The 21822-nt window shown below is 54.0% G+C and overlaps 14 protein-coding genes across 14 annotated transcripts; 7 read left to right on the forward strand and 7 right to left on the reverse strand.

Annotated features, from left to right (window-relative positions):
* Window positions 1–777: 777 nt before the first annotated feature.
* BAUCODRAFT_374705 (uncharacterized protein) lies at window positions 778–2129 on the reverse strand. The gene is made up of 2 exons (XM_007675625.1): window positions 1900–2129; window positions 778–1837 (listed from the first exon to the last, which is right to left on the reverse strand). Exons 1-2 carry the CDS (start codon window positions 1939–1941, stop codon window positions 914–916), a joined length of 966 nt encoding a protein of 321 aa, XP_007673815.1. The 5' UTR covers window positions 1942–2129; the 3' UTR covers window positions 778–913.
* Window positions 2130–2785: 656 nt separating this feature from the next.
* Window positions 2786–5401, reverse strand: BAUCODRAFT_65481 (uncharacterized protein; the record flags this gene model as incomplete). The annotated part of the gene is made up of 5 exons (XM_007675556.1): window positions 2786–2820; window positions 2868–2963; window positions 3036–3240; window positions 4164–4849; window positions 4900–5401. The coding sequence occupies 5 exons, from the start codon at window positions 5399–5401 to the stop codon at window positions 2786–2788; spliced, it is 1524 nt and encodes a 507-aa protein (XP_007673746.1).
* Window positions 5402–6144: 743 nt separating this feature from the next.
* On the forward strand, window positions 6145–6553 carry BAUCODRAFT_374634 (uncharacterized protein). The gene has a single exon (XM_007675626.1). It carries the CDS (start codon window positions 6247–6249, stop codon window positions 6451–6453), a length of 207 nt encoding a protein of 68 aa, XP_007673816.1. The 5' UTR covers window positions 6145–6246; the 3' UTR covers window positions 6454–6553.
* Window positions 6541–7428, forward strand: BAUCODRAFT_374841 (uncharacterized protein). The gene is made up of 2 exons (XM_007675627.1): window positions 6541–6983; window positions 7332–7428. Exon 1 carries the CDS (start codon window positions 6653–6655, stop codon window positions 6947–6949), a length of 297 nt encoding a protein of 98 aa, XP_007673817.1. The 5' UTR covers window positions 6541–6652; the 3' UTR covers window positions 6950–6983; window positions 7332–7428.
* Window positions 7429–7829: 401 nt separating this feature from the next.
* On the reverse strand, window positions 7830–9300 carry BAUCODRAFT_65599 (uncharacterized protein; the record flags this gene model as incomplete). The annotated part of the gene is made up of 3 exons (XM_007675567.1): window positions 7830–8453; window positions 8524–9138; window positions 9190–9300. The coding sequence occupies 3 exons, from the start codon at window positions 9298–9300 to the stop codon at window positions 7830–7832; spliced, it is 1350 nt and encodes a 449-aa protein (XP_007673757.1).
* Window positions 9301–9700: 400 nt separating this feature from the next.
* On the forward strand, window positions 9701–9967 carry BAUCODRAFT_374893 (uncharacterized protein). The gene has a single exon (XM_007675628.1). The coding sequence runs from the start codon at window positions 9762–9764 to the stop codon at window positions 9936–9938; it is 177 nt and encodes a 58-aa protein (XP_007673818.1). The 5' UTR covers window positions 9701–9761; the 3' UTR covers window positions 9939–9967.
* Window positions 9968–10190: 223 nt separating this feature from the next.
* On the forward strand, window positions 10191–12028 carry BAUCODRAFT_30856 (glycosyltransferase family 62 protein). Its single transcript, XM_007675278.1, has 4 exons — window positions 10191–10284; window positions 10370–11318; window positions 11373–11566; window positions 11626–12028. Exons 2-4 carry the CDS (start codon window positions 10394–10396, stop codon window positions 11644–11646), a joined length of 1140 nt encoding a protein of 379 aa, XP_007673468.1. The 5' UTR covers window positions 10191–10284; window positions 10370–10393; the 3' UTR covers window positions 11647–12028.
* A 318-nt stretch (window positions 12029–12346) lies between these two features.
* On the reverse strand, window positions 12347–12943 carry BAUCODRAFT_30858 (uncharacterized protein). The gene is made up of 2 exons (XM_007675279.1): window positions 12518–12943; window positions 12347–12434 (listed from the first exon to the last, which is right to left on the reverse strand). Exon 1 carries the CDS (start codon window positions 12852–12854, stop codon window positions 12687–12689), a length of 168 nt encoding a protein of 55 aa, XP_007673469.1. The 5' UTR covers window positions 12855–12943; the 3' UTR covers window positions 12347–12434; window positions 12518–12686.
* Window positions 12944–13428: 485 nt separating this feature from the next.
* On the forward strand, window positions 13429–14699 carry BAUCODRAFT_119909 (uncharacterized protein; the record flags this gene model as incomplete). Its single annotated transcript, XM_007675629.1, has 2 exons — window positions 13429–13591; window positions 13642–14699. The coding sequence occupies 2 exons, from the start codon at window positions 13429–13431 to the stop codon at window positions 14697–14699; spliced, it is 1221 nt and encodes a 406-aa protein (XP_007673819.1).
* Window positions 14700–15239: 540 nt separating this feature from the next.
* BAUCODRAFT_374953 (uncharacterized protein) lies at window positions 15240–15579 on the reverse strand. Its single transcript, XM_007675630.1, has one exon. It carries the CDS (start codon window positions 15554–15556, stop codon window positions 15377–15379), a length of 180 nt encoding a protein of 59 aa, XP_007673820.1. The 5' UTR covers window positions 15557–15579; the 3' UTR covers window positions 15240–15376.
* Window positions 15580–16465: 886 nt separating this feature from the next.
* Window positions 16466–17097, reverse strand: BAUCODRAFT_375135 (uncharacterized protein). Its single transcript, XM_007675631.1, has one exon. It carries the CDS (start codon window positions 16767–16769, stop codon window positions 16533–16535), a length of 237 nt encoding a protein of 78 aa, XP_007673821.1. The 5' UTR covers window positions 16770–17097; the 3' UTR covers window positions 16466–16532.
* A 200-nt stretch (window positions 17098–17297) lies between these two features.
* BAUCODRAFT_30860 (uncharacterized protein) lies at window positions 17298–17767 on the forward strand. The gene has a single exon (XM_007675280.1). It carries the CDS (start codon window positions 17368–17370, stop codon window positions 17746–17748), a length of 381 nt encoding a protein of 126 aa, XP_007673470.1. The 5' UTR covers window positions 17298–17367; the 3' UTR covers window positions 17749–17767.
* A 14-nt stretch (window positions 17768–17781) lies between these two features.
* On the reverse strand, window positions 17782–18071 carry BAUCODRAFT_375002 (uncharacterized protein). The gene has a single exon (XM_007675632.1). The coding sequence runs from the start codon at window positions 17971–17973 to the stop codon at window positions 17815–17817; it is 159 nt and encodes a 52-aa protein (XP_007673822.1). The 5' UTR covers window positions 17974–18071; the 3' UTR covers window positions 17782–17814.
* Window positions 18072–18765: 694 nt separating this feature from the next.
* On the forward strand, window positions 18766–21248 carry BAUCODRAFT_375012 (uncharacterized protein). The gene is made up of 2 exons (XM_007675633.1): window positions 18766–21148; window positions 21224–21248. Exon 1 carries the CDS (start codon window positions 18876–18878, stop codon window positions 20970–20972), a length of 2097 nt encoding a protein of 698 aa, XP_007673823.1. The 5' UTR covers window positions 18766–18875; the 3' UTR covers window positions 20973–21148; window positions 21224–21248.
* Window positions 21249–21822: the final 574 nt, after the last annotated feature.

Below are 21822 nucleotides of genomic sequence, written 5' to 3' on the forward strand. Positions count from 1 at the left end.
GACCGTTTGGGGGCCGGAAAGTCAACTTGCCTGTCAAATTAAGTCGATTTTCGAAGTTCCGTCTTGCACCTAAAAGCTCACTTAGGGGCATTAGCTACCTAGTGCGCTCGATGGAGCTGCACATTCGATGAATGTTCCGCTGCCAGGGCCACATACTGATATAACGGACACTTATCAGTCAATATAGTGGATGAGTCCAGGAGGTAAGCGTTCGCACGTTGGCATGGCCGTCGTAGAGACCTCCATAGGAAGACCCAACCCTAGGGACCACGGTCACGTGGGATGCATACAGTGGTATACAGGCATGGCATGATGTAGTGTTCCGCCAACGCAATCTAAGAAAGACGTGTGTGGTAGCAACGGAGCCCTTCGATGAGCATGCTGGCGGTGCTATCAGCACGCTGGTCGTCTTCGTACGCGGGTCGGCATTCTTGAGGACCTCGATGAGGTTGGTGTGAACCATGTTGCAAAACGTCAAGAGTACATTGCGTTCAGTAAATGGCATGCTCAATAGATCGCCTTGCGGACGAACACGGTGGACGGAACGCAGAGACTACATCATTGCCATGAACAGTAAGGTGCATTCAATTGTACGCAGCTTCCGTGATATAGCTACATTATACGGCTCCGCGAAAACGTAATGTCAGTATGTTAGAAGCACTGTACGTTATCTCAGTGTGACTCCAGCAAGGTGTAATTGCGAAGTCCAAGTGGGTTGCAATGGGGTCACCAAAGGCCGAATGCTGGTAGCGTAAGGCCTTATTCTGGCCGCAAGGAACGTACATGGTGGAGACACGTTTAAGCTTGGACTCTGTACAGTGTATATACTGGACGTCCCAAGCTAATCATAGGGCGAGTACTTTCGTCGGGTTTCGAGGGCGCGTACTCATCTAGGTGCTCTTTCTTGTACCGTCTATGCGAAGATAGGGATCGGGAAGCCGTAGTTGGTAGGGTTGTTGAAGCGCAGCTTCTTGTCGAGGCCGCTGATCTGCTTGATCTCGTCGTCGGCTAGATCGAAGCTGCATACGTCCAAGTTCGCCGCAAGACGGGACGGGTTGTTGCTCTTTGGGATGACGGCGATACCACGCTGTGTGGCCCACCGCAACAGGACCTGCGCAGGGGACTTGTTGTGCTTCTTGGCGATCGCGTTGATAACCTCGTGGTCAAAGAGAAGAGGCGCGTCCTTCGCAGACTGCATGTCAAGCTCGACGAAAGACTGCGGGCCGAACGAGGAGTAGGCGGTAACAGCGATGCCGCGGCTCTTGCAGAAATCGAGGAGATCTTGCTGCACGAGGTATGGGTGGTGCTCGATCTGAAGCGTCTGCGGCATGTGCTTGGCGTATCGCTCGAGATCCAGAAGAAGACCACCGTTGTAGTTGCTGATGCCGATAGACTTGGCAAGGCCCTCCTCGTAGAGCTCCTCCATGGCGTGGTAAGTCTCCTCAAGCGTAGCCTTGCCGAGCTCGACCTTGTCGTTCTCGTACGTGAAGCCAGGCGGGTAGCGCACGGACGGGTCAACGTACTTGAGTGCGATTGGGAAGTGAATGATGTAAAGGTCGAAGTACTCAAGACCCCAGTCTTCGAGCTGCTTCTTGCAGATCGGCTTCACGCGTTCCTTGTCGTGGAAAGAGTTCCAGAGCTTGGACACGAGGAAAAGGTCCTCGCGCTTGCAGAGACCGTCCTTGATGGCGCGCGCGACACCCTCGCCGGCCTCCTTCTCGTTGCCATAATCGCAGGCACCATCAAACAGTCTGTAGCCGGTCTTGATGGCGTCATACACTGTCTGAGCGCACGTGTCGTTGTTCACCTTCCAAAGGCCGAAACCCACCAAGGGCATCTGGATAACATCAGCACCTTCCGTTGATCATGGCGGAGATTTCCATAATGTGCTGCACTGACCTCCTTGCCATTGTTGAGCTTGATAGTCGGTGCTGAAGGCATTGTGGCGTATGTTTTGACAAATGTTGGTTTCCTCAAAAATCTGCTCTGCGAGAAGGCGGGGTGGTATACTGATGGTGGGGCAGTGACGCGAACGTTAATCCTGAAGAGAGCGGCGGTTCTGAACGAAGAGCAGAAGAAACGTCAACGATCTGGACTGCGGCTCTTCGTTATATACGGGTGAGAGCTTCCTACCTGGCGAACGGCTTGATCACGTTCATTGTGCACTAGTCCCTGCGTCTCGCTGCCGCTACCTGGTGCGCCCTCAAGATTTTTCGCTTCTATTCTGCCGGGAGCCAACGCGCTCTTAAGCCATGTGGACGACATGTCAATGCTGGTCATTGGCAGCTGCCATTGGCTCTGGTGGCGGGGTGGTCCGAGGTGGGGAAGCAGTCCAGGCATAGTAAGTGGATCTGGCGTGGCCGGAGAATGGCCACATAGCCTGAAGCGGGTAAAGTCGTACTGCTTGGTACAGATTGCAGCAGACATACCAGCCGTGTCACGAGCCAATTGCTTTGATGCTTGCTAGCTTATATTACTGCGTCTAGAGTTTCGGACATGCTGCAGCAGGTACATGTGATCGAGTTAGGCGGGTCGAATAGCCAAGGCTTCAAGTCCTCGGCGTGCGGTCTGCTAGAGTGCCCGTATGCACGGTACGACAGACGCGTCAATCGCATGTATGAGCATGTCGCTTTTAGAACCCCGGACCATGCAAGACCCCATTGATGTATCGTACAGCCTGTAGCTGGCAATGTGATATCCCGTACACGACTGCTAGGCGGCGTCGCCGCATCGCTGGTGGTGCACCCTCCAAACGCCGAACAAACCTCCCCAGAACGCTACAATGCTATGACGAGAACCGTTTCGTGAGCTTCGCAATGACTGCGACAACGTTAGGATCAACCACGCGAAAATGAGGGTCAACGTACTGTGCAACGCCACCACACTGATGATGAAGCCTAAAGACAACACCATCACCACAAATGGGTCAACTTTCAAACCAGGTGATTCGTCAGTATACAGCCCTAGAAAACCCCGTCAGTACCCTCATGTTATCGTCGATCTCATTGTGCATATTCTCTCGAAGGGCAACGTACTCAGCATCGTGCTGCTACTGCCACCAGCACCTGCCGCTCGTGTGCTTGCCGGTCTTGCATTCGCGACCTTGTCTGCCCTATCTGCTGCTGCTCTCCTCCTCAGCGCGGTCGCTGGACCTCCCGGTGGTTTTGGCGAAGTAGGACGTGCGGTCGTGGCCCCGGTCGATGCAGGAGAGTCGACAGGGTTTGAAGGCCGTGGAGCGGACTACATCAGTCAGCTTGACTCCGTGACACTTCGTAAGCGTCACAGGTGCTATCCGTTGCACCCTGTGCTTTTACGGATGGTTGAGGATGTCGTGTGCGCATCGCAGACTCACCATTATTGCGCGTTGTTGCACTTCCGACCCTTCGTAATCCCAAGTATGAACCGTACCGTGGCGCTCAGTCCTAAGAGCTGCGGGTTGCCGTAGACGTGAAAGGTTTATGGTTCGTGATTGTTTCTGGCTTGCGCGCCTGCAATATGACCACGTTTGAAGCTCGGCATGCCCGAACGTCGAGTTGCCCAGTGCTTCTTTGAGCCGCAAAGCTTGGCATTGACCATGAACACGTGACAACGTGCCTTCCGCGACAACCATGTGCCACTGGTCGCGAGTCTCTAGCCTTGCTCGTACATCGCTGGTCTATTATTTGACTGACCGATGACCGACATAAAAGGAGGAAAGAAAAATAATCTGGCAAAGAACAGTGTCTTCCGCCGTGCCTGCCTAATCCGACTGAAAGCAGAAACACGAAGCTACCGCGCGCTGCAAGGTATATTGCCAATAGCGAAGACGCCGCCGAATCATTGCGAAGACCGTGCCATCCACAAAGCGTGAAGCATGAACCCATCGCAACCTGCTTCTTCCCAAGAGCATGCAGCCGACCATTACCCGCCTCCCAGACACCAGCCGCATGAACGCTAAATCAGGTAAGTCACAGAGCATGCGCAATGCTTCCCGCATATAAGTCAAAACAACAGTGCCATCCACGGCCCGGGCCACGCCAGAATGATGTCGTCACAGGCGCAAACACCAACACCGTCGCAAATGCATCAACTGCCTCCAGAAACTCCTCCGCTAACGCAGTCGCAGTACCGCATTTCCGTCTTGACTCCGCTGGCCTGCCCGTGAACGTCACTCAGCCCCAAACGGATGGCTGAATGGCCAGAGTACTCTTTCCGGCGCCCCAGCTATTGCCTCCCCAGCTTCCAAGCCCACTGACACCCTTATCCGCCAGTGGCGGGTTCGAAGCAGCAGAGGTCGAGCGCTCGTCTTTGGTATTTTGTGCGTCCTGACTTGTGTAGCCGTAGCTCAGTGACGATGGCGTGAGCGGCGTGGTTGCACGCTTGTTGAGACCTCCGGCGGCAGTAGGAGGCTGCGATGGTCTTGTGCCGATGGGCGCAACACCAGCGTTCGCACCCTTCTGCCCTTCGACCAGCGGCGGCGAGCCACCCGGCGAAGAACTGGATGCGCGATGATTCTGCTGCGATTGGCTCAACAGTCCAAACGACTGCTGCGCAGACTGGCCACCAGACGCTGGAGACGCGGCGCTCTCGGGCCGGTCGCGAGGAGGCATCTGTACAGCACCTTCAGCACCAGCTTGCGCTTGCACGCCGTATGGGTCAAAGGCAAGGGGAGAAGGGCCACGCCCGCCGGCACCGGGATCACGCACATCTTGACTTTGCGGTCGGGATGCACTGCCTCCCTCCGAAGGGTAGATTGACGAACTGTCGCCGTATAGCGCGCGGTGCTGGCGAGCGATGAGCTCGCGACGGTCTTCCTCGCTCATGGTGTTGGGGCTCATGGACCGATCGGTCTTCACGCCTGATACCGATGCTAATCACCATGGTCAGCCGACATGCTCGCTAATTGCAAGAACAACCTACTTCGGTTATATTGCTGCTCTTGGTGATAGTTGCGCAGCTCACGCTCTCTCTGAGCGGCCATTCGGCGCTTGGCCTGCAGCATCTGCTCCGCTTCGCTCTGCCGTCCGCCGGGAAACCGCTGCCCGGCGTAGTAGCCCTGCAGTCCAGCCGAGCCAGGACGGCCGCCTTCGTATTCGCTGGCTGAGTGTCTCGGACTCCCACCCATCCTAGGGTCACCGCTAGTAAACCCTTCAAAGCCCCGGCCCCCGGATGGCATGCTGTCTCTTCGCCCAGGCATTGGTGGCATCGGCACACCTGGCATTTGGCCCGGAAACCACTTCCCACTTCGCATCAAGTTGTCGGTCGCCCTGTCAATCTCCTCAAATTGCGAAGCGAAAGCATTCGGCTCGCCTTGCTGAGACGCTGCGGAACCGGTACCTGAGCGTGACGGCGGCGGTTGCTGCTCCCATGATGGCTGGCGTCCCGGTGCCGACCAGGAATGGTCGTTGTCGTAGAACGACATCGTCGAGTGGTCTGTCGAAGCCGCCGAAATTGTTACGGCCGGGTCAGATTAGGATGTTGTGGGACCCAAGGTCAAAGTGAACAGAAACCGTGCTAAGGAACGGAGAGGAGGGTCAGTACGAATGATACGTTACAGTGTGAAGTGAACAAATCTCAAGCGCGACTGCGTGCGAGCAGGAATGGCAGTGCCCGCACCACCTGGCCAAATGCCGAGTCCGGTTGGGAGTGCAGCCGGGTATGTGAACACATGCAGGCGCTTGCAGCAATGGCAGACATGTTGTACATACCTAATTCTTTCTACCACAACAACTGCTCGCGCACGAAACGAATGCAATGAAAGGACCGACGGGGAGCACAAACGCCCAACAACGGCAAAGACAGAAAAGGAAGGACTCGAGGACTGCGGGAAAGGGTAGCGAAGATAGGTGGTGAGTGGCAGATTTCGCGCCTACAGGCAAATCTCCGCTCTGGCCGGCTTCCAGCTTCCCAACCCTCATTTCCGCCGAGAAGCTGAAGTGAATACCAACCCCACCATCCTTGCAACGCGCAGGACAGACTTCGTTCTGGAACCTGTACCATGCCTGAGCTTTTACATGTACCCTCGCGAGCGTTTCTGTCCGTCAAGAACGTTCGTAGATTTCTCGCGAGTGATTCTCCCGAGGTCTGCTTTGAGCACGCGGGCGCCACCGAACAAGCCAAGCTTTTGCACCGACCCGCATTTGACGCCGGCAGGAGCCCTACAGGCCGCTATTGAAGTGGCTGCATGCCTATACCACAAACTCTAGTCGACAGAATGCACCTTCTCGCCGACATCTCCTCCCCCACGAGATAATATTGCGCATACAGATGGTGCATTGTTCCGCTCGGATGATATCCGCCTGCGTACACTCAAGGTCCGAGGTCGTGCACCGGAGCGATCTCCAGCTCGCGCATGCTGCTGGGCGCACAGGCGGCATAGCTCACAGTTCTCATGCATGGCCCCCGCCTTCGCACTTACCACTTTGGTGGACCTGTTGGAGACGTTCGCTTCTGATCTCTTATTGCCGATACTGACTGTACGGCAGAAGCCTTGCAAGGCAGTATATCAACTTACCGATTACGCTTACACAGTAGGCAGCCTCATACTAAGGTCGTGAGACTGCTCCGGAAGATGCAAGAATGAAATGATCAATGTAAGAAGTTATTCGAACCAAAGCGTCGAGTGGAGGATGTTGAACGATGTACGCGATGTGTCACGCGTGCTGCGCGCCTAATGCGCCAACGCTTTTGTCACATGTCAGCCGGAGATATAGAAGCTTGGACGTTCGTTCTACGCCGCGTCGCCGACGACATGATCACTTCCATCGCGAAGCTACTCCCGTCATCATTACGATGCCCAGTCCGACGGCAGATACTCTTGCTGAAGCTCTGCAAGCCACTCGAACAATCCAGCCCCGGGAAGCTTTGTCCGAGCTCGAACACGAAGGCGCCCACTCATCGCACGAACAGCCGTGAAGGATGCGCGACATTGCTCTACTACCCTGGGCAAGCCACACCATCTGCCAGTTGAACTCTCGTAGGAGTCCAACATTGCAACAGAGAGGGTAAGACATGCCGGACTCGCACTTTTGAAGTTGAACTCCCTGCCCGCAACCTTCGAGACCATCGCAAACGCGGCATTCAGTAAGTCGTGATTCCAACTCGCATACCAGCTAGATCATGAACCGATGTGCTTTATCGGCCCAACTGAATCGTCTTACGATGACGTTGGACTCAGAACACTCGCAGACCACGAACATGGTACCGCGGAGCAAGCTTGCCTTTGTGCTGAGAAGGCGTAGCCACTTCGTGCACCATGTCCAGCTGCCCAGCAGATTTGACGTACAGACCGACGGTTGGCCGTTGAAGACTGGCAAGGTTTGTTCCTGACTTGGCGACTGACTCGGGTTCAGGTGGCTGGCTTACACACTCCCTATCTGGACAATATGCGAGATCTAAGGGTAACCTGGACTAACGGATGAAGACTCCTTTGAATATTCGTATCCCGTCTTCGGTCGGCAGGCTCAGGAAGGCCGACTGCGAGCTGTCTTCATCATTTCCTTCGACCATGATGGCGGATCTCGACTTTTTTGTGCGTATGCTGGTCTTCATCGGCAAAACAGGTACGAGTGACTTCTAGGATGCGTAACTTGACCGGATTGGATTTCTTGCTCGTAACTCTCAACAGCAACGATTATTGGCTTCCACCGTTGAGGTCTATTGCCTCAAGGATCGACGTTGGCGAGATTCGTGTAGGTTCGAAGATTCGAGCATTCTGTAGCAAGGCACGAGCAGCGGGCCGTTCCCGGTGTATGGGCCCACTAGGTCGGGGCCTTTTGCAGACTCAACATAAGGCGCAGTTCTCGCAGCAGTGATGGTGAGAGCGCTGCCCTTAATAGCTACCTCTTACCCTAGCAAGCAAATGGACTTGCCACCACACCGCTTTGGTACGCCTCCACAATCGCTTTGATCGTCACATACAATCCTGCCACGCAGATAAAAGCGCCCACAAATATTGTCAGCACAGCCAACGTCGTCTGAAACCACTTCCGAGCCCAAGTGTAGAAGCCATCTCCGTCATGGTACGAATCGTGGAGCCAGAAGAAGCCGGCAATACCGTACGTGAACCACGCCGCAAACAGCGAGGCGGCGATGCCGATTAAGTAGTTGAAGATCGGCACACCAACTGCCAGAACGAAAGCAGCGGCATTCATGAGTAGCACTAAGAGCGCCCATGTACTCCATCCTAGAATTGTGTGACTGTGCAAATGCCTTGACTTGCGGAAGATGCGGACGAACAGGAGCTTGCTGGCCGTGTGAGCGTATAGTGCTCCGGCGATGAGGAAGTTCGGTATCGCTATGCCATACGCAGCCTTCTGCCACTTGATCTCCAAGCTGCTGAAAGCGGGACTTAGCACACTGTTGCCGATATAGACGTAAACGATAGCGGCGAATACAGCGTAGAACGTTGTAGCGAAGCCCTGGAGAGTATAAGCCGCCTTCATTGCGTCTTGCGGTTTCTTCATCTCGGAGACCTAAAGTCATGACGGTCGTTAGCATTCCGCCGGAAAGAGATCTCATGCTTGTAGTCAACAGTCTGCGTACCATGATGAAGAACATGAAGTGACCTGCGTAAGCAAAAACAGGGTTTGTGATGGAAATGAAGGCTTCGAAGAAGGTTGATGGCACAGTCACGCTGACTACTCGGTCTGGAGCTGGATGGAGACCTGCACCGACCATCCCGACGATGCCAGCGATGGCGATGGAGAGGACGGAGGGTATGCTGATCCAGCCGAGGCCATCCAAAGTGCGTGGGAACGAGCATATGAGCGTTGGAACAGCGAAGATACCAGTATACAGCATTAGGCACAGCCTGTTATCGCTCAAGCTCGCAAGCGCAATCTGACCAGCGAGCAGCTGACCTCCAGTAGCGAAGACGGCGAACACGACGGTGCCGAAGGCGAGAAGCTCGCGACCGAAAGGTCCCATGAGAATGTAGCCGGCATCGCCCATATTGTGGACTTCAGGGTGGCGGAGCTTGAACCGGACGAGAAGCCAGCTAGTGTACGTTGCGAAGACGCCGAGGAAGACAATGATTATGAGGCCAGGCACGATTCCAACTACGGCCAGTGAGGAGGGAAGCGACAGCATGCCGTTGCTAACGATCTCCGCGATCATGAGGATGGCGACAAGTTGCCATGATAATGTCTTGTATTTGATCTACAGTGTATTAGCTATAGCTCAGCCGTCGACTTTGCGAGAGTGGCCTACATCATGACCCTCCTCGTGCCCAAAGACATCTGCATCGTCGTATCGTGCAGGTCGCCCACTACTTTGCGCTGGCCGGCTGTCATAGCCATAGTCCTCATACTTGCCGTCCATGATGGCACGGGTTGATGGAGGTGCAAGCTGAGATTGAGACAGGGTTGAAAATGAGGCCTCTATCACAAGCAATGGGACCGTTTCACTTCTTTTGATCGCTAGAAGCACGAGACTAGTTAACAGGACCACAGTCGAGCGCCAGGTCCGGACTGTACATGCGAAGGCCGTGGCTTGAAACGCGAGGTACGTGGATACTCAGCCTTACCCTGATTAGGAAGGTGACAAGCACGAGTATGGCGGCGCGCAAAGCCAAGCAACGACATACTCTCGAGCTGGCCAGTACCTCCCATATGGACTGCAACAATAGGTATGACTGCTGCCATTCTGGTGGTATGAGAGCCGAGCCTTTCGCTGCTTAGCAGTATAAAGGGACGATGCTATCGTAATGGATGATGTGGATGACAGAAGATAGCAAAGTTCGGATACAATACTCTTGTCTATCTCCATAATTGAGAGCACAGATGCGGAACGATGGGAAGCAGATAGAGCGGCGACATCTTGAAGCAGGATGGAGCTTCACGCTGAGATCGCAGTATGGCGCACGGCACCGATCGTGGGTATCCTACCTGGCATACCCACAGACAGCTACAGATGTGCTTAACGTAGCGGTCGAAGGGGGTTGGGTGTTGAGCGTGTAGAGGAAGTAGCTAGAAATTGAACTCAGTTGCAGAAGGTGAAGTTGTGGAACGCGGATTGGGAGGATCAAAATAGCAGCTTCTACCAGCCAAGCTTCTAGGGCAGCGGATAGAAAGCTTGGCTCGGGAGATCTTCAAGGTCAAGCGGAACGCTGAAACCAGGGGATCTGTATCAGATTCCGTACCGGACGAGAACTCGACTTTTCTCAGCTTTTGTACAGCGCGGACAACGGCCGAGCGCATGCGACTGCATACGGCGACAAACCTCCGATTGTGAGGGTACGAGGAAAGTCCGGGCACGAACGCACGCTTCTCATATGTCTGCTTTTCCCGCGCCGTCACCATAGAGGTACGCAACTTCTCAGGGCGTAAGACGGCCAGTGAAAGGCAGTAGCCGGGACAGGACAGTATACTCACGGACATCACTGGCATAGAAGAGCACTCTCCCACCGCCCGCCATGGCGGTCGCCCGCACCCTTCGCCGCAACAACACCATCACCTACCTATTAGCCGGCTGTCTGTGCATCTTCTTCCTTTACTTCTTTTTCGGCGACACCAGTCAAATACCTTCCTTGAAGACAGTAACGGCGCCGAAACAACTGCTCAAGAGCAAAGATGCCGCCTCTAACGAGCTGTCTCCACCATCTTTACCCTTCAAGAAGCCCAGCAAGCTGCAAGAGGGAGAAAGGCCACCTCCACCGCCAGTAGTCCACTATCATATGAACAACGTGACTACTACGAGCGATCCGGTCGGCAATAGAGAAAGCATACTGATCTTGACACCGCTGGCACGCTTTTACGACGAGTATTGGGAGAACCTGTGCAAGCTATCGTATCCGCATGAGCTTATATCACTCGGCTTTATCATTCCAAAAGGACGAGAAGGAAACCTTGCTACACAGCAATTGCAGGAGCGGATACAGAAGACGCAAGCTCCGACCAACAAGAACCGCTTTGCTTCAATTACCATCTTGCGCCAAGATGAGGAGCCGCCAGTGCATCAGGATGAGAAAGAGCGACATGCCCTTGCAGCGCAGAAGGAGCGCCGTGCGGCCATGTCAAAGGCGCGGAATGCACTACTGTTCACCACGTTAGGACCCACCACAAGTTGGGTGCTGTGGCTGGACAGCGATGTGGTGGAGACGCCGGCCGGCTTGATCCAGGATTTGGCGAGTCATGATAAGGAGATCATCGTTCCGAACTGCTTCCAGCGGTACTACAACAAGGACAAGGAGGCGATGGATGTCCGGCCGTATGACTTTAATAGCTGGCAGGATTCGCCAACTGCGCAGGGTCTGGCAGATAAGATGGGTCCTGATGAGATTCTGTTGGAAGGATATGCGGAGATGGCTACTTATCGGAGTTTGATGGCGTACATGGCTGGTGTGTTGGATTCAGCACTGAGGCTGTCGTAATAGTTCGCTGACAGTATGCCAGACGTTAACGGCGATCCTCGCCGAGAGGTGAATTTAGACGGTGTCGGCGGGACCGCGCTCCTGGTGAAAGCAGACGTGCACCGCGACGGTGCCATGTTTCCACCCTTCCCGTTCTACCATTTGATTGAGACGGAAGGCTTTGCGAAGATGGCGCAAAGACTTGGGTGGCATGCGACGGGTTTGCCGAACTATTTCGTACGTTCAGGCCGATGTGTTTGGTCCGTCAGATTGAGCTTACGCGCTAATTCTTGCAGGTCTATCACTACAATGAGTGATCCTCGGCCCGATATCGTGGCAGTAGGTATGGGAAACAATTGAGCATCTTCTGGCATGGCGCTGTCGGAGTCTCGGTGCTGTCGACGTGCAACGTGGATATGGAAGGTCTGGTAGATACAGTATAGACGAGGCGACTGTCTTGGCCAATTGTGTGGATCTGCGATGTCCTTGCATGACACAAAGGAGATAAGCTTCGCTTAGACCTTTTCACGCCAAGATGTATGCACGCAAAGATGGTACCACTGCACCGACTTGACATTCGCTTAACGTAGCCAAGGCGCGTGAGTGGGCTCGTAATAAGGAGTCGAGCGCCCTTCAAAAACACAGGTGGCTGGCCAGATTCAGCAACATTGTATCCAAACGGATTTGCCCACTTCCCCTGGCCCTGTTGAATTTATGTCCCTTTGCCCTCAGCCAGACGGTACTATTCTTGGTCTAAGTGCGCGAGCCCATTGCCTGTGTAAGTTGCATTGAGGAGCTTGAAGCTTCGGCGGTAACCGACAAGTTGTTCTCAAGCCATGCCACTGGGTTCTAGCAATGTGTGGGCAGATGAGAAGCACTCAAACTATCTCGATGAACATCCATGATCGGGGGGTTGTTTTCGTTGACGCCACTAGGGCGTAACGCGTTCGGAACGCTCCGACCGCGCCATTAGTGCTGTTGATGCAGCCCAGGAGAAAACATCTCCCCCAATGGCATGCGTTCATCATCGCGACCGACATTGAGATCATGTGGACTCTTCAAGTCTGGCGTGTGGTTCGCGAGTCCACCTGATTGCTTGATACCGGTAAGCCTTCATCGGACGCTGCCTCCACCATACATGTCTCCGTGATGTAACCACTCGGCTACACGACCTAAGTCTTGTCGCAGGCGTGCTTCATAAACAAGGGTGCGCATGCACATAGTGCGTGTCACACTTGCCTCCCCGTACCGAGCGATTGGGCCAGTCTTGCTATGGCGATGATAGTGGGCAAATACCCCAACCCAAGACCCACAGCTGGATTACTCGGAGCGCCTTGCAGCTGCCAAAATATCGTACTTACCGCAACTCCCCATGCCGGTCCCTTTCCGTGGATCGAGCATACGTGGCACCTATCCAGGCGATTCTGAACCATGTCGTTCTGATGGCGCACCTTGAGGCTTGCCAGGAATACGCATCTCTGGGTCGCTCCTTGTTGGCGATGCTTTGATTCTGGAGGCTGGGCATTTCCGAGCTTGATTTGTATTGCTCTTCGTCAAGTGGTTTCACGGGTTACGGTGTTGTGAGTGCGACACGCGCTTTTTGGAACCAGCGGCTCGCCCATACGCAGAAAACGCCTGCATCGTTGCCGTGGACGCCATGCAAGTCGACCCCGGCTTGCCCAGTAGGCTCGGGACGAGGGCACAGATTGTAGTTCATTGCCATGTGGGCGGCGGCAAGGATGTCAGTTCCCCGATCCCCGGTACTCTTGATACGCTAATATTACGGTACTTGCTCGATGGTCTACTCCAAACGGGCAAAGAGTCGGCGTGACTTTATGACATTCGCAATTGCCGATACCCCTGCATTTCTGTAGGTACCCGGGCGACATTTCCAGAGTCCCATTGCAAGCCAGGGTGGCCTACCAAGATCTACCCATCAAATCGGTTACCCTGGCTGTTCACCGGTCTCCACCGCATAATTCACTCTCTGTGCGTACCATTGAGTATATATATCTGCATTTCCATTACCATACGGCAATGCGCTGCAACCTCAGAACTCAGAATACAGCGAAACAGTTCCTGCTCGCTCCGTAAGCTCGATGTCGGACGGTATATCGCACAGCGTCCGGCCACAGCGCGTCTCCTTACCGTTCGGTTTTCGCAAAGCACTGGAAGAGTGTCTGTCAAGCGCATTTCGTGCGGGATATTCTCAATCGGATATCCATGATGGCCTGGATACTCTCCTCAAGGGAACCAAAAGATGTAAGCCTTCCCTGTGCTGATGTCTGTCGTATGTAAATTGACTCCAGAAGATGAATTAGTCTTTGCTGAGCACGAACCAGGCTTCGACAAGGTATCTGTCACTGAGCCGCAACCGGGGCGTCACGCCTGTCTCGTCTGTTGGAAGGGCTTCAGAGGGCAGAATGAAATGTTTCGACACGTCAAGGAGCAATGCGTTGTCTTACGTCACTGGCGATGCTCGGACTGCGGGCAATCTTTCACACGATGTGATCATTACAAGAAGCACCATGTGCGCAAGCATCACTGTAGCGTTGGAAAATGCGAGCACGCCGACGCTGCGTTCGAAGAGGTGCCTGGCAAAGCAGCACTTGGTTGCGGCTTCTGCCCTGATCATCACCAAGACATTACTAGCATCGAAGACCTCGGACCGTTCCTCAAGCACCTAAGTATGCACTTCGAGCAGGGTGCTAGTCGGGAAACTTGGAACCGACGCTATCAGATCCAGAACTTGCTTCGACAGGAGCGTTTAAGTGCCCTCTGGCAAAATACGCGTCATCTTGTCCCCGTTTCTCTGCGGGGTAGAGTAAAGATAGTCTTGCAGAACTCATCAGTCCATGAGCTCGTTGAGAGGCTCGAGGGTCCTGGTAACGCGGAAGACCTTTGCGATTACCTCTGCCAAATCATAAATCGTACCCAGCCCTCGATAGAAACGACTCCGATATACCATCAAGAAGGGATGCACCAAATGGCGTCCTATGGGGCCTCATGGTTAAGTCTCGAGCAAAGGCAAACGGCTATGAGCGGACCATCTCAGACTCTGCTAACGGACCGCGTTGTTAACACACAACGATACATTAACAGCTGTGCCAGCACTGAAGGCTTACATGGCGATCCTCACGCATTGATCAGCGACGGTGGCCAGGTGGCTTCTGCAATCGGACAGAACATGAGCTGGACAAGCAACGCCTCTCCACATACCGCTCCACGGCCGCTATGTGAACGGCCAAGATTCTCCACTACAAGTGGTGCTTCATACGAGCCCCTTTCACCATTCACGACGACACATTCTACTTCGACGGAGATGCTTCACCCTTGCAACCAGGCTCCGTTCCTTCCATTTCAGTCCTAACACTCCGCACCATCTCAAGAAGGGGCACCTCAAACTTTTGAACAAGTCGTCGATGAGTCGCCATCCGCGTGGACGTCAGCGCGCTTGTGCGCGTTTCGACTGAAGGCCTCAGCCTCTGTTGCAGAGTGATTGGTGCCTTCACACTGAAAGCGACAACCGCCGGGATTAGGCACATCGGATCTCACTGAGCGTGCACTCAACTGTCATCAATCTAGTGAGTGGGACAGCGACTTCGGTTTTCAGAGTCACTCGGCTTATGAGTCGGAGCGATTTTGATAGGATGAATTGTGATAGCACGTGTACATGAGATTAGCCAGAATTTTCGTTTTCTCGGCACGAACAACCAGGTTGCAATGCGTGCTTATGCCATTACCCGTAAGGTTTCTGTAGTGTACGGTTGACGGCTGCGAGCAGCCGCTGCCCGGCCCGAGTTCGCGTCATTTACAATATTCTATTCGAACTTCATCGGATTGGCACAGCTCAAGTCTACCGAAGTCATATGTGGCTGCTGTGGAGAGATAACCATATCTGGAACAGCACACGTCTTTGCTTCACCACCTTGCCCAAGCACAATCGTCTGCGGCCGTGATAGGTGCGTGTACGTGCATACGCTACAGCATACGCTACAGCAATCGCTACATGCTCAAGCCTCAGCCTGGGCGCGCTAGTTTGCCAAACTATGGGCCATGATGGACTAGAACCAAGGGCGCTGTGCCGAGTCTCGTTCTGAAGGGCAGCCAATAGTCACGCCTCGTTAAACCATCAGAGTCGTAGCAATCCACTTGGGATGCTGGACGGTGCAATCTGCGTGAGCATAGACGATGTAATTGACAGCGAAAAGTTTTTATCACTCCCATTTGGATCACTCGTTGAAGGGTCGTACCGTTCGCGTGTGGCTCTTTACAAGCACGAAAGTTGTCAAGTCAGTAATCGGTGTCATGTCATATGACTTTCGCGACAAGTGCGCATTTGATGCAATAGCGGCTCCATGATCAATGCTAAGATCAGTATGCCCATAAGTGGAGAAAAGGCAATGTTTGAGGAGCATATCCTGAGCCGCAGTCGCACTGTCCATGACAAGAGCATGTCTGCCACGCGCCAGATGTGCCAACATGGCGGTGAGTACTCGAGGACGATTCGCAGGGAAACGTCGGAACCGCAGCGTAGACACAATTTGGCCCGCTAGTGAATAGATTTGGCAATTCTACAGCATCAACGCTGATCTCGCGATCGTCGATGGAATAGGGGATTCTTACTTGTCGCGTCGCTCTGGTTGCCCAAGTCATGCCGCTCGCAAGCTATATGATAGACCAGAGCCGTGCATTCGAGGAGGGATGCACGATCTAGTCGCGCCTTCGCAGCCGGTGTTTGTGCTGGCAGCTGAGTTACGATACGGTTAATGGCAAGCCTTGCAGGCTGTTCCGCAGGGTCGGAACGTAGGAGACGACCCGGTGCAATATGGAGCCGCACAGTTGCTCACCCAGTAAATGCTGCTACTGGCCTTAAGGTGAATAGTGGCCTGAATCGCAACGCAGAGGTCACAATGGAGAGATTACGCACGAGATATAGAGAGTTTCAAGGCAAAACGGCTGTCAGCGATACCCGAACTGAAGTTTCTCACCCTGCTGGCCGCCGAGCATGACTACGCCTGATAATCACATCGCGAAGAATACCTGACAACAGATCACGTTCAAAACGCTCATTGAAGCTCGTTGATTGGGCACCCGCGACGGATGCGCAATAATGTACACCACGAGTTTGTTGTGACGAGACATTGTGCGTGCCGCCAGATCACCTCTGGCAATAATGCAGAAGTGGCATTCCGTCTGGTACTTATTGACATGCCCACGCGATCTCGATGCCAAGAGCATCCAGCCACTGGGGAGATGCGAGTGCTAAGAGAGGTATAGGTGTTAGAAAGAGACGAACGAACCTTGGTGAAGGAGATGGAATTGCAGCCGATCTGCAATGCCCTGCCCAGACTTCCGTACCATTCTTACCACGCGGGACGTAAGCCGAATCACTTGATCGTCCAGTAGACTTGCGTTGTCTATAGTCCAAGCATGTCATGTACCGTGCCTATCGAGGCCGAGGCCACCAAGCACTGTCTGGTAACGGCTAAGAATCTGCAGAACCTTCCACACGTAGTGGGCCGAGCCCATGGGCACATCGTCCGACGGGTGTTTCGGTACGACGTGGCTGGATTTCGTACGCTGTTCGGTTATGCCGTAGGGACTCCCAAATTGACGTTTGCCTCGTATGGCGTTGACGTTTGCCTTGCATAGCGCGGGCTAGGCTTTACCACGCTTGCGAAGTCGGGCGAGACTGACACGCCTGCTTTGCTTTCATTGCTGCGAAAGATCGAACACGATCCCATCGTCTTGTTCTTCTTGTTAGCATCACTACGCTATCTCTCCGTCACTTGTATCCACGCTTAGCGGAAACCTTACTTGCAAATTTCATAGGGCTTATCAAGTGTTTTTACCTGTTCTATGCTGCAAAGGCGCCCAGATTTCGCGAAGCGGCAAGAGCTCGCTTGTGATTCGTCCTTTTGGCGTGGTAAACATCACAATGTTCAAAAACAACACAGCCACTCTGCTGCGCAACAACTCAATTGGTTGGTTGAGCTAAGTCCGTAGCATCCAGCGATGCTCGAATCAGCAGGCTGATGATACCTGCAAAGAATGTCCCGTTCCACGGCTTCGGCCACTCAAAGGCGGAAGAGTGCAGTGCCGATGTTCATGGCACGTCAGGATCACAGAGCGACCACGAAATTGCCGGTGTTGGTAGGAAGAATCCGTGGTCGCTAAGCGCCAAAACGGCAAAGTTTGACGATGCTCCTGCGCACCATTCCATCCGACATCCGCTCCGAAGCCGCCCTTGTGTAACGATTCTGCGCCTGTGCAGCGATGGCAGCGAGTTTCAACGTTCACAAAGTGAACTTAGCCAACAGTACTCTCGCGTGCGCAAAGGGACCGATACAGGTGGTACTCTGTTCCATACGCTGACTCGGTTTTGGTATGAGGTGCTACAAAGTGGACAATCATAACAGTCTCGAGTACACCACTGGGCTCCCTCTCAAACACAGTAGCGTTTCGAGCCGATAGCGGCCAAGTTAGCGAAATGCGCTGTGACGAAGACCAGCACTGCTAAGGAGGCTTACAAGTCGAAGTACCAACCGCACAGACCGTAAAATATAGGTGGTGAGCGGCAGCAGAGTGCGCAGCACTAATTGCCAACACCGGCTCCCAGTTTCAGCGAACGGTAATACCATACCCTTGTTCTCTGGGCATTTCAAGGACTTGGTAGCTCTACATCTCGAACTTGTGAGCCCGCAATCTTACTGAATACGTGTCCAGCTGCAGTCTTCCTCGCATATGTCGCCGTCGCGAGGCCTGTACGCCATGCGAAGCGGTGTCAGGGTGGCGAAAGCTCTTGCCTGGACTTTTCCCAACAAGTTACCACCATTGTTAGAGCGGCGGGCGCCTCGAATGACGTTCAGATAGGCGCTGACGACCCCGGTCGTGATGGAAGCCATCTGAGCCATATAGCCTCCGGAGATGGAGCAAGAATTGCCTGATTGCGTTTGAGCATGGCCCTGCAGCAAGCCTTCCGAAGGCGTAGCCTCTACGACAAAGATGAGCGCTGTGCTGTGCAACTACTTCGTTGCTCTTGAGGATGATGTCTGAACAAGGTTTCGCGGAGCCAAGGGGAAGCTTGAGAAACTGGGCAGCCATGCAGAAGTGTGGCTGGTGCATGCGCGCCGCTACTCATTGTTCGGGTGGCATTTGTTGAAGGATTGGCCATTCGGCGCTGAGCCGAGGACGGCTTGCGGTCATATACACAGCGTTGTGCGATCGCCATATGTGTCATAAGGCTATGATGTTCGTTCGATGCGGAAATGGACGCTGTCACGTGCAGTGAGCATTCGGATGTCCAAGCCTTTTTCTATCTGATTTTATTAGCTTATCTACATGATGGAGTCTGACGAAATAGGTGTCTTAGAGTATCTGCAAAGTCCAGAATATAAGTCCGCACTATGTATCCGCACACACATTCAACGCTCCATGTCGCGCAGCTGAGGTTCGAGGCTGGGCCAGGTTAAGGTTCATCTATGTCAGCATCTCGGCCTCGGCTAGATCATCCGAGACGCCGAACCTCCAGCGACATGAATTCATGCTCTGCAATCCACACTTCGAACCCACGCACCACCTTCCTTTAAGATCGCTCGCAGGTGCCTCGATGCTTACAAGGACACGATGGCATGGGCAAGCATGGGGTAGACCATATGCACGAACGGTCTATCGTCAGCGACTCGTCGTGTCCGCCAAGCGATGGCAGACTTCCGCCAGCGCAAATGGGAATGATGTATTGTCACGCGACGGCACGAAACCCGACAGAGCAGCAGGGTCAAGGCCGACGCGCCCCCTGACAGGCATTATAACGACCAATGATGCGTCCAATACAAGCTTTGAGCATCTCCTTAGTGTCATACCAAAGCCGCACAGTAGCAGCATCCGAACCTCTACCATCGGCACTGCGTTGCTTACGATTCTCCTTACACCCACATACGCCTCATATGCATTGCGGACTGATGCATCTTTGGCCTTACTGAAGCACCTGAGCGCAGCCGATGCTCAATCGCCACCCGGACCCTTAGATGTATTGTCTGCCGTCGTGGACCGCTTGCCAGCAGGTATCGATGCTCGTGCTGGAAAGGAGGGCATAGCCTACATGTTACTGCGCAATGCTGCGCCGCTGTCTGTTGTTGCGCGATCAAACCTTAACCCAAAGACACTGAAGCCGGGCTCGTTGAGCTTCGAGATGCCGCCAAACAAGGGCCGACCATGGGATTATACCGTTCAGTTACCCCTCGCACACACCGTCTTCACAACTGGCCTGGTCTCCACACTTGTTCATACAAAGTACAGTTTCTCTCCCGAAAATGGCTACCTTGCGGACCGAGTACAGCGTCTTGAAGCGCAGACACTTCGTCTTCCGCTGACTGCAGACTATGGTGCGGTATCAGTGCTAGCCCCTCTAGTTCCGCTGACACCTTTTCGGGTGATACGCAATTTTATGGGTAACATCATCCGCACCTTGTCGTCTGCCACATCACGAGAGCAGAGCTTACAAACTTCGGCAACGTCCACGGACACTCAGCCCGCGTCTCAGGAGCTCGAGACTGCTGTCACAAGCTACTTCAAGTCTCTCAATGTGGCCCCTCGAGCAGTCAGCGTTTGGGCTCTGATCATCCCAGATGAAGCAAAACGATGGACCCGTCTCAGACAAGAAAACCATGTGGTCAGACGTTTGCGCGATCTGGCCGCCGAAGAAGTCCCCGAAACGTGGACGTCCTCTAAGCACCCTGTACGGCTCTCGCTTAACGGTGCGATATTGCGCCTCTTGCGTAATGGTGCCCGACTTCATCGAGTGCTGTCAGGTGGCGGTGGATGGGGCAAGAAAGCAGGACTTTTAAGTCTGGATCCTGATGCCGCATACAGCAGCCGGGAGCTTCGAGCTGAGGAGGGGTGGCATTTCGACTTTGATGATGAGAGCGCGGAGGGAGTTCAAGAGCAGCAAAGGCAAGCTCTGGGCGAAGTTGTGAAGGAGGGCGAGCATGTCATGTTCTTGCTTGGTGAGCATGAGGACGCTCAGAGCCGCTTGTCCCACGCTAAATCGTGGGACTTCATCAACAAGAGTGACCTTGCGGCCGTTTTTGGAGCAATACCATCAACCGTTGATTATGGCTCCAACACTGCCAACAAAAATGCGGATGATGTTGAGCCCACAAGTCTGCCCGACCTCATACATCGCCCCAACATCTTCGGCGCACTTTCCGAGGGCGGCCTTGCATTGAGGATTACGAAAGACGCTCGGCTGCAGTCTCAGACAAAGTTTGATGTCCCATTTAGCTACATCTGGGCAACCGAGGCCGAAGCCGACAAGCACAACCGGACTAGTGCAAGCGAAAGGCGCATGCAGGCGGGACAGCGCCGACAAGACGACTACTTCGAAAAGGCGGCAACCTCAGAAAGAGCGACGCCGAAGGTTAGCGGTCATGAAAAGGGGCCAGAGAACAGCCGTCACGTGAACTTCCGGCGGGTCGTTCCCATGTACAGTACCGAGACCACGCGCAGCCGGCATGGCGGCAATGAGAGGGTCTATGATTTCGGCATTAAAGCGCGGTACAGCACTACAGCTGGCTCGCATTCTGGCGATGCAGCGAACATTTCCGACGCGGCCGAGCATGACAGAGTGCCGAAGGGGTGACTAACCGTTGACGGATACCTTACCAAACGGTCGGTTGAAAGCAAAGATCGCTTACACTCACTGGAAGTGCCTCTCGACGACACGCCACCCTCTGCGGAGGGAGCAAGGGAACCCAGCCCACGGATCAACACGATCCGTGATCGGCGGGACAGCGGTGCCAGGCTGGGAGATCAAAGGCCGCTTGTCCGCATCTACCGGTCGAACGCGTCCCATGAACAGCCGCATAACGAAGCCATGCGAGAAGCCCTTAGGCCGCTTGTGCGAACACATGAATCTCCATCCCTGGTAGTGTTTGACGTGAAGCCGCTTGCTATTCACCAAAGCCAGTCTACCGCAGAAGAACAGCGCTTGAGCAGAACGCAACTGGGTCACCCAAATTCTAAGACATCAGATCAAGTGGCGACTTTGAAGTACGCACCTCGCCATCCTAGAAGTTCAGAGTGCAAAGAACGCGCTGTGAGAGACCCTAGCCTCTCAATGGCCAAGCCAGCTGTATCAAGCAACACTCCATCCTCCGCGATCCGAAGGACCAGCGAACAAGCTGCAGCTCGTCTCCAACCTGCATCAGCGGTACGGCGAGCAGCACGACGGCCTGCAAAGTCGGCCCTAATCGCGCCGAACCCTCCTTTGAAGTTGCGGAAGCTCAGGAGCGAAGGGAAAGCAGTCAGTGTCTTCCAAACTGTAAAGCTGTCAAACAAGGTGGAAAGCAACACCGGCTCGCCTGATTCAGATACTAAGGGTAACGTATCCGAGTTTATTAAAACCACTCGTCCCCGCCGCGTCCACACAGTAAAAGACAGAGAACATGCAGCGATGCCGAAGCTACTGCTGCACGATGTCAAGGACGTCC

The sequence above is a fragment of the Baudoinia panamericana genome (assembly GCF_000338955.1).
Source record: "Baudoinia panamericana UAMH 10762 unplaced genomic scaffold BAUCOscaffold_3, whole genome shotgun sequence".
Lineage (NCBI taxonomy): Eukaryota > Fungi > Ascomycota > Dothideomycetes > Mycosphaerellales > Teratosphaeriaceae > Baudoinia > Baudoinia panamericana.